The sequence below is a fragment of the Perca fluviatilis genome, chromosome 1, assembly GCF_010015445.1.
Source record: "Perca fluviatilis chromosome 1, GENO_Pfluv_1.0, whole genome shotgun sequence".
Classification (NCBI taxonomy): Eukaryota; Metazoa; Chordata; class Actinopteri; order Perciformes; family Percidae; genus Perca; species Perca fluviatilis.
This window is the reverse complement of record NC_053112.1, coordinates 42,240,066-42,252,465: the sequence shown is the minus strand read 5'-3', so window position 1 is coordinate 42,252,465 and position 12,400 is coordinate 42,240,066. Positions and strand designations below refer to the sequence as shown.

The window sequence follows — 12,400 nt, the reverse complement described above, 5'->3', positions numbered from 1 at the left end:
ACCATTCAACTTTCGTTTTTCCAGCTAATGATGGGACTCTTCAATTTTTTGTACTCATTTTATACTTTTTAGTCCAAGCCCGGCAGAACCGCTGTTAAGCAACACTCCAGCAGAGCGGAACCCTTGTTTTCTAAGGATTTTATTTTTTTATTCTGTTTCTTTCTCCTCGCCAGAAAACTGGACTGCAGCTCAAACCGTAAATAGTGGAGCGTTACTTTTCGGTGGACTGGTCCAACCCCGTAAGGACCTCAGGGCGCAGGGTCTAAATATTTAACCAATTAGTGGCGCTATACCAGAAAACGCATTTGGTCTCATAACCCCAATAATCAGACACCCGGCATTCGTGCTACATCTACGCGTTCCCTGGATCCAGTTGAACTACGTGATATAGGCTTACGCCCATTTCCGCCTAGACTTTATGCATGAAAATCGTGGATTTATCAAAACCTACTTTTCAACTCCTCCTAGACCGTATGTACCGATCTGCAATTTAAACTTAAACCTAGCATCCTCCAGACTGATCTGGATCTGTGCTATGAAAGAATTTTATCCGATAAAATTGCGAAGATATAACGACAAACAAATTTTGTAGTTAATCCATGAACTATTCCATTCCATTCCTTCTCCATCCCTCTCCTTCTTTCTCTATCTACTCTCTCCTCTCTCTCTCCTTTTTCTTTCCTCTTTCTCTCCTCTCTCTCCCTCATCTCTCTGTCTCTCCATCCCTCCTTCTCCATCCATCCTCTCTCTCCTTCCATCCTTCCTCCTGTCTTTTCTCTTTTCTCTCTCCTTCCTCCATTCCTCCCTCTGCCTCTCCTTCTCCTTCCCTCCCTCTCTCTTTCTCTCTCCCCCCTCTCCTCTTCCTCCATCCCTCTCTCTCTCTCTTTCTCTCTCTCCTCTCTCCACATCTTCCTCCTTTTCCTTTTCTCCTCCCTTCTCTCCCTCCTCTCTCTCCTTCCTCTCATTTCTCTTTTCTTTCTCTCCTCTTTCCTCCTTTTCTCTCTGTCCTCTCCCCCTTCTCTCTCTCTCTCCTTCTCTCTCCCTCCTCTCTTTCCTTTCTCCCCCCTCTCTCTCTTTCTCTTTTCTCTTCTCTCTCCTCTCTTTCTCCCTCCTCTCTCTTCCCATCTCTCCTTCCCTCTTTCCTCTCCTTCTCTCTCTCCCCTCTCTCTCTTCTCTCTTCTCTCTTTCTCTTTTCCTCTCTCTCTCTCTCTCTCCTCTTTCCTCTCTCTCCTTCCTCTCTCCATCCCTTCTCCTCCTCTCTCTTTCTCTCTCTCCTTCTCTCCATCCTTCCTCTCTTTTTCCTTTTCTTTCCTCTCTCTTTCCTTTTTTTCTCTCTCTGTCCTCTCCTCTCTTCTCTCTCTCCTTCTCTCCCTTCCTTCTCTTTCTCTTTTTCTCTCTCCTTCTCTCATCCTCCTTTCTCTCCTCTCTCTTTTCTCCTCCTCCCTCCTCTCCTCTTTCTCTCTCTCTTTCTCTCTCCCCTTTCTCCCTCTGTCTCTCTCTTTCTCTCTCTCTCCTTCTCTCTCCTCCTTCTCCTCCTCTCTCTTTCTCTTTTCTTTCTCTCTCTCTCTTCCTCTCTTTTTTCTCTCTTCCTCTCTATCCTCCTCTCTCTCTCTCTCTTTCCTCCCTCTCTCTTCTTTTCTTTCTCTCTCTCTCTTCTCTTTCTTTCTTTCTTTCCTCTCTCTCTCCTTCTCCTCTTCTCTTTTCTCTTTCCTTTCTCTCTTTCTCCTTCCTCTCTTCCTCTCTTCCTTCTCCTCTCTCTCTCTCTCTTCTTTTTCTCTTTTTTTCTTTTTCCTCTCTCTCCTCCTCTTTTTCTCTCTCTGCCTCTCTCATCTTCTCCTCTCTCTTCCCCTTTCTCTCTCCCCTCTTTTTCTCTTTTCTCTCTCTCTCTCTCTCCTTTCCTCCTTTTTCCTCTCTCCCTCTCTCCCTCCTTCCTCTCTTCTTCTCTCTCTCTTTTTCTCTCTCTCTCCTTCTCTTTCCTCTTTTCCTCTCTCTTCTCTCTTCTCTTTTCCTCCTCTCCTCTCTCTCTGTTTCTCTTTCTTCTCTCTTTCCTCTTTTTCTCTCCCTCCTCTCTTTCTCTTCTTTCTCCTTCTCCTCTTCTCCTCTCTCTCTTTCTTTTTTTCTCTCTCTTTTTTTTTCTTTTCTTTTTTCTCTGTGTGGGATAGTGATAGAGGGGTGTTCAGCGTGTGGGTTTTCTATCTTTTTTTTTCTTTATTTTTTGGGTTGGTTGTGTGTTGGTTGATGTTGGGGGAGTGGTGGTTTGTTCCCGGCGTCCCTGGTCTTTGGTTCTTGGGTGTTAAGTGGGGCTCTTGCTGTGGTGGTGCTTACCTTCTCGTGGTATTTTGGATGTTTTGGTGGGGTTGTGATCGTTTTACCCGTTCTCCCTTGGGCCCTTCTGGATCCACCGTTTAGCTCCTCCTTCATTACAGTTTTGGTCAGGGGGTGTGACCAGCTGATGTCTCCTTAAATGGTTCCTTTCGGTTACCATCCACCAAAACTCCGAGCCAGTAATGTGTCACAGAGACAAGTCTTCATGATTTTTAAAGGACGTGGCGGATCTAAATTTACGTTCAGTTTTAAAGTTGGCGGCTTTACTTATGTTGTGTTTACAGCGTCGGATATGATGAAGTGTATTTTGGATGCGGGGAGGAGGGTCATTTGATCCGTTCCTGTCAGCCGGCCCGGCCAGTCCCGATGGGCGGGCGGTTGGGCGAGCGCAGGTCCGATGGGCGGGCCGGTTGGCGATCGGACGCAGAGAGCCGCCTCCGGGGGCTCAGACTCAGGTGTTGCGCCTCCTGCGGCTGACTCAGACTTCGGCAGGTGTGCAGAGTGCAGAAACTGCACGGTTACAGAAACAGACACGCGGAAAAAGAGAGGATGTTGAACATAGTGAGAGTGTAAGCAAGGCCATGCCCAGTCTAATGACAAACCAGACAATAATAAACAGACGGGAAAAGAAAGGCCGTGCTAAAGGAAAAGGCTGCAGTCAGGAGGTTATTAATGTGGCTGATGTTGATTTGGCTGAAAATCTGTCTGAAGAGATGGAGATCATTAAAGGTTCCAGCAAAGAAAGAGCAGTGCTCACAAGGAGCAGAGTGAGTCAAAAGCTAAAAGCTGCTGGAGGATCTGAGTGATGAGGATGAGGATGATGAGGAGGAATGTGAGTGGACTGCATCTCAAGCAGAAGAGTTAACTATTTATCCTCTGGATAAAATTAAGAAGTTCCTGCAGGACACTAAAGGGATCAAGGCAGTTAAGACCGAGCAGTTCTTCCCTGATCTCAGAGGGTTCATCAGGTCTGTGGCCTGGCTCAGGACAGATACAGAAGGGTTCACTAAACAAGAGGGTTACCGCCTCAAGAAACTGGTCACTAAAGTCAGAGCTCAACTGATTGAGGATGATGATTAGGTGTAATATGTTTCTCCACATACATGTTGTGTGTGTTTTTTTGTTTTGCTTTTTCTTTTTAATGGCGGAACTAAAAATTGGATCTTTAAACATTAATGGAGCAAGAAGCGATGTTAAAAGAGCTTCTCTTTTTAAACTGATGGAGCTCAAAGCTCTTGATGTTATTTTTTTGCAAGAGACTCACAGTGATGTGGAGAATGAGAGTGAGTGGAGGAAGCAGTGGCCGGGGGAGGTTATTCTCAGCCATAAGGCCTCTAACAGTGGGGGGGTCGGGGTGCTCTTCTCTAAGGGCTTTCGGCCCTGCTCCTTTAGTGTGGAGGAGATCATGTGTGGGCATATCATAAAAATTAAGGTTCAGTATGAAAATGTAAACCTTATTTTTATAAATGTGTATGCTCCAGTTCTGGCCGTTGAACGAATGACATTTTTAAACCTTTTGTGTGATGTCATTCAGGATTGTACTGATGATTTTTTGTTTTTGGGAGGTGATTTTAACTGCACAGAGAACCCCACTTTAGACCGTAACCACCTGGAGCCTCATCCTGCCTCCTCAGCCCGACTCAGGCGTCTGATGGAGGGCTGTGAGCTGAAGGATGTGTGGAGAGGGTTTCACCTGAACGCCAGGCAGTACACCTGGAGTCACTCCAGAGACAACATGTTGTCTTTGGCCAGGCTGGACAGGTTTTATTGTTTTAAACACCATTTTGGTGTTTTTAAGCAGTGTGTAATTACTCCTGTTGGTTTTAGTGACCATTGTCTTGTCCAGTGCTTTGTTTATATTCAAAATGTAAAATTGCACAGCGCATATTGGCACTTTAATACTGGACTTTTAAACGATAACTCTTTTAAAGAGGGGTTTGCGTGTGTGTGGGGTATACACCAGAGCCAAAAGTCCAGTTTCCCATCGTTGCAGCAGTGGTGGGATATTGGGAAGGTTCAGGTGAAACTTTTTGTCAGCAGTATATCCATAATGTCACCAAGCACATTACCAGGTCTCTTCAAGACCTGGAGATAGAAAATAGTGGAGTTACAGGAGTTGGTGGATTCCACAGGAAATCAAGGGCATGTTGAAGCTCTTAAAGTCAAAAGGCTGCTTTAGCCAACCTGTTGGGCATCACAGCACAGGGGGCTCTGGTCGCTGCCGCTTCATGAGCGCCTCCCAGATGGATGCCCCCTCGCAGTTCTTCTTTGGTCTGGAGCCCGAAAGAGCGGGCAGAGAAAAGATCATCCACTCCCTTCGCTCCGCCAGATGGAGGTACGATCACGCGGGGGCCGCCTGAGAGATCAGAAGGTATGCCACATCGTTTTACAAAGACCTGTTCAGAGAGGAGTATGTGGAAGACACTGAGTCAGCTGCTCCTTTCTACGATGGCCTTCCTCAGGTGGGAGCTGATAACAACACCGTGCTGGACGACCATCTGTCCCTGAACGGGCTGCATGTGGCTCTGATGAGCCTGGGGAGCGGGGAAGGCACCAGGCATCGGCGGGCTGCCTGTGGATTTTTATAAGACCTTCTGGCCCGTGGTTGGAGAGGATCTGCTGGAGGTGTTCCAGGACAGCCTGAGCAGAGGGGCGTCTGCCGCTGAGCTGCAGAAGGGCAGTCATCACCCTGCTGCCGAAGAAGGGAGATCTGCAGGAGATAAAGAACTGGAGACCTGTTTCTCTGCTGTGTGGGGACTACAAGATCCTGTCCAAGGCTCAGGCTTCCGGCGCGGAGGTGATGAGTGAAGTGGTTCATATCGACCAGACCTACTGTGTGCCCGGCAGGTTAATGAGTGATAATATCACTCTAGTTCGTATGTTTTGGGCGTCTCTAGCTCACTGGCTATGGATACTGGTCTTATTTCCATAGACCAGGAAAAGGCTTTGACCGGTTGAACATCAGTACTTGTGGCACACGCTCAATGCTTTGGTTTCAGCCCAGGTTTCATAGCTAAGATTCGGTACTGTACGGGACATTGCGAGTATATTGAAGGTTAATGGTGGTTTGGCTGCACCTTTTAATGTGCAGAGAGGGGTACGGCAGGGATGCTCTCTGTCGGGGATGCTTTATTCCCTGGCGATTGAGCCTCTGCTTCATAAGCTCAGGAATGAACTTTTGGGTGTCTATTTCCCTGGGTGTGCTTCAGCTGTTAAACTTTCAGCTTATGCTGACGATGTCGTGATTGTTTTAAATAAACAAGCAGATATCAATACTTTGGTCGAATGTGAGTGTTTTTAATCACATCTCTTCTGCCAAGGTTAATTGGGCTAAGAGTGAAGCCGGTGGTGGTGGGGGCTGGGTTGCAGGGTACTCTATCTCTCCCAGGAGGGCTAACATGGAAGAAAGGAGGGATAAAAGTATTTGGGAGTGTTTTTTGGGTGAGGACTGTGTGTTGGAAAAAAACTGGGATAATGCTCTGGAGAAAATAGAAGGCCGGTTAAAGAAATGGAAGTGGCTCTTACCGAGCATGTCCTACAGAGGGAGGACTCTGGTTATTAACAATCTGCTGGCTTCCTCTCTGTGGCATAAACTGTCTTGTGTGGACCCCCCTTCTAATTTGCTTGCTAAAATTCAAGCTGTTTTAGTTCATTTCTTTTGGGACAAGCTGCACTGGATTCCCCAGTCTGTTCTGTTCCTTCCACTGGAAGAAGGAGGACAAGGACTGGTACATTTGGCCAGCAGGGGCGCGCTGCTTTCCGCCTGCAGTTCCTCCAGAGGCTGCTCTATGGCCCTAAGGACCTGGTCTGGAGACCTCTGGCCCACTGGGTGCTGAACAGTTTTAAAGGTTTTAGATTGGCGGATTCGCTGTTGTTCCTGATGGGCCTGGGAAGCTGAGTGTCCAGTTTTTACCTCCTTTCTACTCGAGGCTTGTTCACCGTGTGGAAGCTGGTGGTCAAGGAGAGCGGCTGCAAGGAGACTCCCTACACTGGCTGCTGCAGGAGCGGTGGTCTCTGAGGAGACGGCTGGATTACCCCTGCTGGGCTGGTTCAGCCATCACGGACACGTTCTGCAGAGCCACGAGTTGCTCACCCTGGGGACGGTTGTGGGACATCACAGGACATAAACTAGACAATGCTGCTGCTTTGGCAGCTGTTCTGGGGTGAGATCCGTCAGGATCATCACCAAACTGTTGGACTACTGGAAGCACAAACTGACGGACATGAATCCATCATGTTGGAGCAATATACTGGTGGTCTGACCACACCTCAGACTGAGGACTCCTTCCCTGATTTATGTGTCTGTCCATGTCTGGATCACTATGTTGGTGCGTTTTTAAATGTAAAGCACTGCATTTTAGACATGAAGGAGGTGAAAGGGAAGGTTTTTATAAACTGATGGTGCTGTGCTTAAATAAAGTAAAGCTCCACTGCGGGTTGACACACCGTGCCGAGGGCATCTGGGTTGGGCGGACTGATGTCCAGCCTGCGTGGAGGAGTTTATATAAGCCCCGTTAACAAAGAGTAGTGCTGACCTTCAGTGGAGGGTGCTACCGGGGATAGTGGCAGTCAATAAGTTCCTGTCTGTCATTAGTCCTGGTGCTAGTGATAAATGTCCCTACTGTGATGAGACAGAAACTGTGTTTCATTGTTACTGTGAGTGTGTGCGCCTGCCTCCATTGTTCTTACTGCTGGATAAGCTGTTCAGTAAGGTAGGGGAGGTCTTTTCTAAAAACATGTTCATCCTTGGGTTCAGGTACAGTAGGTTTGCTAAATATAAATGTCAGTTGTTAAATTTCATCCTGGGCCAATCAAAGATGGCGGTGTATGTGAGTAGGAAGAGGAAGGTGGATGACTCTGTTGATGTTAATGTAAATCTCCTGTTTGCTCGGATGGTGAAAGCCAGAATCAGGATTGATTTTAATTATTATGCAGAGATGAAGGATGTGGATGAGTTCAGGGTGATCTGGGCCCATGGTGATGTGTTGTGCTCTGTAGAAGGAGACCAGCTCCTCTTCTCTCAGGAGCTGATGTCATGTAGTTGAGTGTTTATGTCTGTATGTATTTATTGGCCTGTTGAACAGTTTTTTGTTGTTGTAAATAACAGGAGGGAACATTGATTAAATAAAGTTCCTTTAAAAATCAAAAATCTTTTTCTCTCTCTCTCCTTCTCTCTCTCCATTACTCCTTCTCCCTCCCTCTCTCTGTCCTCTCTCCATCCCTCCTTCTCCTTCCCTCTCTCTCTGTCTCTCTCTCTCTCTCTTTTTCTCTCTCTCTCCTTCTCTCTCCATCCCGCCTTCTCCCTCCCTCTCTATCTCTCTGTTTCTCTTTTCTTTCTCTCTCTCTCTCTCTCCCTGTTTCTCTCTATTTTTTCTCTCTCTGTCCTCTCTCCATCCCTCCTTCTCCCTCCCTCTCTCTCTGTCTCTCTCTCTCCTTCTCTCTCATCCCGCTTTCTCCCTCCCTCTCTCCCTGTCTCTTTCTCTTTTTCTCTCTCTCCTTCTCTCTCTCCATTACTCCTTCTCCCTCCCTCTCTCTCTGTCCTCTCTCCATCCCTCCTTCTCCCTCCCTCTCTCTGTCTCTCTCTTTCTCTTTTCTCTCTCTCTCCTTCTCTCTCCATCCCGCCTTCTCCCTCCCTCTCTCCCTGTCTCTTTCTCTTTTTCTCCCTCTCTCTCCTTCTCTCTCATCCCGCCTTCTCCCTCCCTCTCTCCCTGTCTCTTTCTCTTTTTCTCCCTCTCTCTCCTTCTCTCTCATCCCGCCTTCTCCCTCCCTCTCTCCCTGTCTCTTTCTCTTTTTCTCTCTCTTCTTCTTTCTCCATCCCTCCTCCCTCCCTCTCTTACTTTCTTTAACTTATTGAACCAATTTCCACTTTTTCAACTATTCTTCAGCTTCAGCTAAAGACTCCACAATGTTCTACATATTTTGTCATTTTTCAGCTTTTAAAGCCAACTTTTTAACGATTTCCACTTTTTCAACTATTCTCACTATTTCAACTTCTTCTTACAGATTTCTCTCTCTCTCCTTCTTTCTCCATCCCGCCTCTGTCTCTCTCCTTCTTTCTCCATCCCGCCTTCTCCCTCCCTCTCTATCTCTCTGTTTGTCTTTTCTCTCTCCATCCCTCCTTCTCCCTTTCTCTCTGTCCTCTCTCCATCCCTCCCTCTCTCTCTGTCTCTCTCTCTCTCTCTCTCTCTTTTCTCTCTCTCCTTCTTTCTCAATCCCGCCTTCTCCCTCCCTCTCTATCTCTCTGTTTCTCTTTTCTTTCTCTCTCTCTCCCTGTGTCTCTCTCTTTTCTCTCTCTCTGTCCTCTCTCCATCCCTCCTTCTCCCTCCCTCTCTCTGTCCTCTCTCCATCCCTCCTTCTCCATCCATCTCTCTCTGTCTCTCTCTCTCTTTTTCTCTCTCTCTCCTTCTCTCTCATCCCGCCTTCTCCCTCCCTCTCTCCCTGTCTCTTTCTCTTTTTCTCCCTCTCTCTCCTTCTCTCTCATCCCGCCTTCTCCCTCCCTCTCTCCCTGTCTCTTTCTCTTTTTTTCTCTCTCTCTCCTCTCCATCCCTCCTCCCTCCCTCTCTTACTTTCTTTAACTTATTGAACCAATTTCCACTTTTTCAACTATTCTTCAGCTTCAGCTAAAGACTCCACAATGCTCTACATATTTTGTCATTTTTCAGCTTTTAAAGCCAACTTTTTAACGATTTCCACTTTTTCAAGTATTCTCACTATTTCAACTTCTTCTTACAGATTTCTCTCTCTCTCCTTTCTCCATCCCGCCTTCTCCCTCCCTCTCTATCTCTCTGTTTGTCTTTTCTTTCTCTCTCTCTCCCTGTTTCTCTCTCTTTTCTCTCTCTGTCCTCTCTCCATCCCTCCTTCTCCCTCCCTCTCTCTCTGTCTCTCTCTTTCTCTTTTTCTCTCTCTCTCCTTCTCTCTCCATCCCGCCTTCTCCCTCCCTCTCTCCCTGTCTCTTTCTCTTTTTCTCCCTCTCTCTCCTTCTCTCTCATCCCGCCTTCTCCCTCCCTCTCTCCCTGTCTCTTTCTCTTTTTCTCTCTCTCTTCTTCTTTCTCCATCCCTCCTCCCTCCCTCTCTTACTTTCTTTAACTTATTGAACCAATTTCCACTTTTTCAACTTCAGCTAAAGACTTCACAATGTTCTACATATTTTGTCATTTTTCAGCTTTTAAAGCCAACTTTTTAACGATTTCCACTTTTTCAACTATTCTCACTATTTCAACTTCTTCTTACAGATTTCAGCTATTCATCCAGTTAGCTTTAGCAGTTCAGCTATTCAGCATTCCCACGCATTTTCCGCAGGAAATGCATTTTCTAGTTATTTGTTTTATTTTTATTTATTTCTTCCGTACGTTTTTTGGCTCTCTGTAACTTCTGCATACTTTCACCTATTTAAACCATTCAACTTTTCAAATGTTCAGCTCTTTCAGCTAATGATGGGACTTCTTCAACTTTTTTTTCTACTATTTATACTTTTTTAAATTTTAAGCTTTTTAACACTTTTTTTTTAACATTAAAGTCAATGAGGCAGCCTTCAAAATCCTTAAAATCTCTTCTGCTTCAAAAGTGTATCTCCTCCTACATTCTTCCACCTACAGACGTGATTCAAAATTTAAAATGTTCACAAAATATTCAGCTATTCGGGGTCTACTTTTCAGTGTTTGATATCTTTTACAGTTTTGTGAAAAAGCCTTTTAAGTTTAGTGATTATTTCAGGAAATTTTATCGATTAAACAGGGTGTGTATTGCGTTTGCTACAGTGGATGACATCACAGCTAGAGGGTGAAGCTTCAGAAAAATTATCTTAGTTCCTTGTCTGTAAACTGCTCACGCCCACAATATCTACTTGTCATACACAATTTATACATCAAAACGTAGGTATTTTTGTCTAGTTTCAGAAAATCTGCTCAGTTTTGTGATACGCCTTTTACTTTTGGCTGGTTGAGCTTCCAAATGACAAGATGTCCATATCGTTCTCCATTGGCTTCAATGATCAAACTCCTAGATATTTCCCAAGCGAAACACTGAACAGAACCACTTTTGGAAATCGCTGATATGACCACATTTTTACGTTTATCCATATAAATTTTATACCGATACGTTCACAAAGGCCTTGTGATGCTCAGGATCACGTCATTTGACTGATAGCAGTTATCGTTTTGCCACTGTGAGGCTTTGTTTGAGGCTCGCTCTCAGGGACTCTGAATAGCTGCAGCACAGCACAGCTGACAGATTCAGCAGGTGTTGCTCATCAACTTGATTACAGACATCAAAGTCATGTTTATAAACATATCCACAGGCCATTCGTTACCATGACAACCCTTTCACAGACACACTCACTGATTACTCCAGGCTTGCTGTAGGAGTCAACTAACTAGACTAACTATGATCATCAGGCTAGATCATTTGCGTTCCACTTCTGTCTGTCTGTTTGTCTGTCTGTCTGTCTCCTTATCTGTCTGTCTCTCCCTCCCTCTGTCTCTCCCTCCCTCCATCCTTCTCAATCTCTCTCTCCTTCCATCACTCCTTCTCTGTCTCTCTCTCTCTCTCCCTCCCTTCCTCTCTCTCACTCCCTCCTGTCTCACTCTCTTTCTCTTTGCCTCCCTCCCTCCTTCTTTCTCTTTTCTCTGTCTTCCTCCCTCTTCTGTTTCCCCTCCTTCCCTTCCTTCAGTCTTCCCCCCCCTTCCTTCTCCCCTCCCTCTGTCTCTCCCTCCATCCATCCTTCTCAATCTCTCTCTCCTTCCATCACTCCTCTCTCTCTCTCTCTGCCTCCCTTCCTCTCTCTCCTCCCTCTCTCCCCTCCTTCTGTCTCTCCCTCCAGGGTCATTTTGATTTGTGATTTCATCCATGTATATTATGTTATATATGTTTCTTTTCAGGCAATATATCCACCTCTCAGCTCTTTAGGGTCATGCTTGTTTGTTCTACCCAACGGATATGGCTGATAATAATACAAAGTCTTTAAACTTTCAGCCTTTTTAATCAATTTTAGTCAAAGTTGCTCTCTTCCTCAATGTTTCTATCTTTCCTCTCTTTTCCTCTCCCTCTTTTCCTCTCTCTCTCCTTCTCTCTTTCCTCTCTTTCTTCTTGTTAAGCCCCATTCTTTTCACCTAATATATTTCACATCTCATCTCAGCTAGATTTATGCTGTTTCTATATCTGATAATAATAAAAATATTTCTTCCAGCTTTTCTAACAAGCTCTTCACTTATGTAGGTAATGCAGTTTAGCTTCCAACTCTGAAATTTGCCAGATGTTTCAGCAGTGCAGTGCAATGCATTTGAGCTTTAAGATTTTTCATACAATTTGTTTCATATTTCTGCATATGTGAGTCATTATCTGTTAGAAAATCTACTCAGACCTCACAATGTTCTACACATTTTGTCATTATTCAACCTTTAAAGCAAACAGTTCAGTTTAGCGTCAACTTTTAGCTGTTTAATGAAATTCATACTTCTTAAAACGATTTCCACTTTTTCAACTATTCTTCAACTTCAGCTAAAGACCTCACAATGTTCTACATATTTTGTCATTTTTCAACTTTTATAGCCAACAATTCAGTTTAGCGTCAACTTTGAACTTTTTAACGATTTCCACTTTTTCAACTATTCTCACTATTTCAACTTCTTCTTACAGATTTAAGCTATTCATCCAGTTAGCTTTAGCAATTCAGCAATTCAGCATTCCCACGCATTTTCTGCAGGAAATGCATTTTCTAGTTCAACCTGCTTTTGTGCAACCAAGTCAAAGCTAAATTCATCCAGGATAACCTGAATATCCCGGCTTAATCCCTTATCTTGGTTTTGTGCAATACCCCTCTGAAAACACTCGCACAGAAAACAGAACACCAATCGGTCTGACCCTTAGCACTACAACTAGGCCTCAGGTAAGCCATTTTGAGAACTTTGCAAGCATGGAGGCAATGAGAGTCAGAGTAAGAGGAGGACAAAGAGAGAGAGAGAGAGGAGTCGGACATGGAAGAGACATCGCCTGTGATTGTTGACTTGTGGCCAGATCCCCACACACACGAACGCACACACACACACACACACACACACACACACACACACACACACAC

At 45.2% G+C, this 12,400-nt stretch overlaps 1 protein-coding gene across 1 annotated transcript; it reads right to left on the bottom strand.

The window, feature by feature from the left end:
- Positions 1-977: 977 nt before the first annotated feature.
- Positions 978-8,018, bottom strand: LOC120569480 (trichohyalin-like; the record flags this gene model as incomplete). The annotated part of the gene is made up of 5 exons (XM_039817341.1): positions 978-1,002; positions 1,156-1,636; positions 1,674-2,153; positions 7,545-7,663; positions 7,840-8,018. Coding segments are annotated over 5 exons (1,284 nt in total), but the record flags the coding sequence as incomplete, so codon positions are not given.
- Between the last annotated feature and the right edge of the window lie 4,382 nt (positions 8,019-12,400).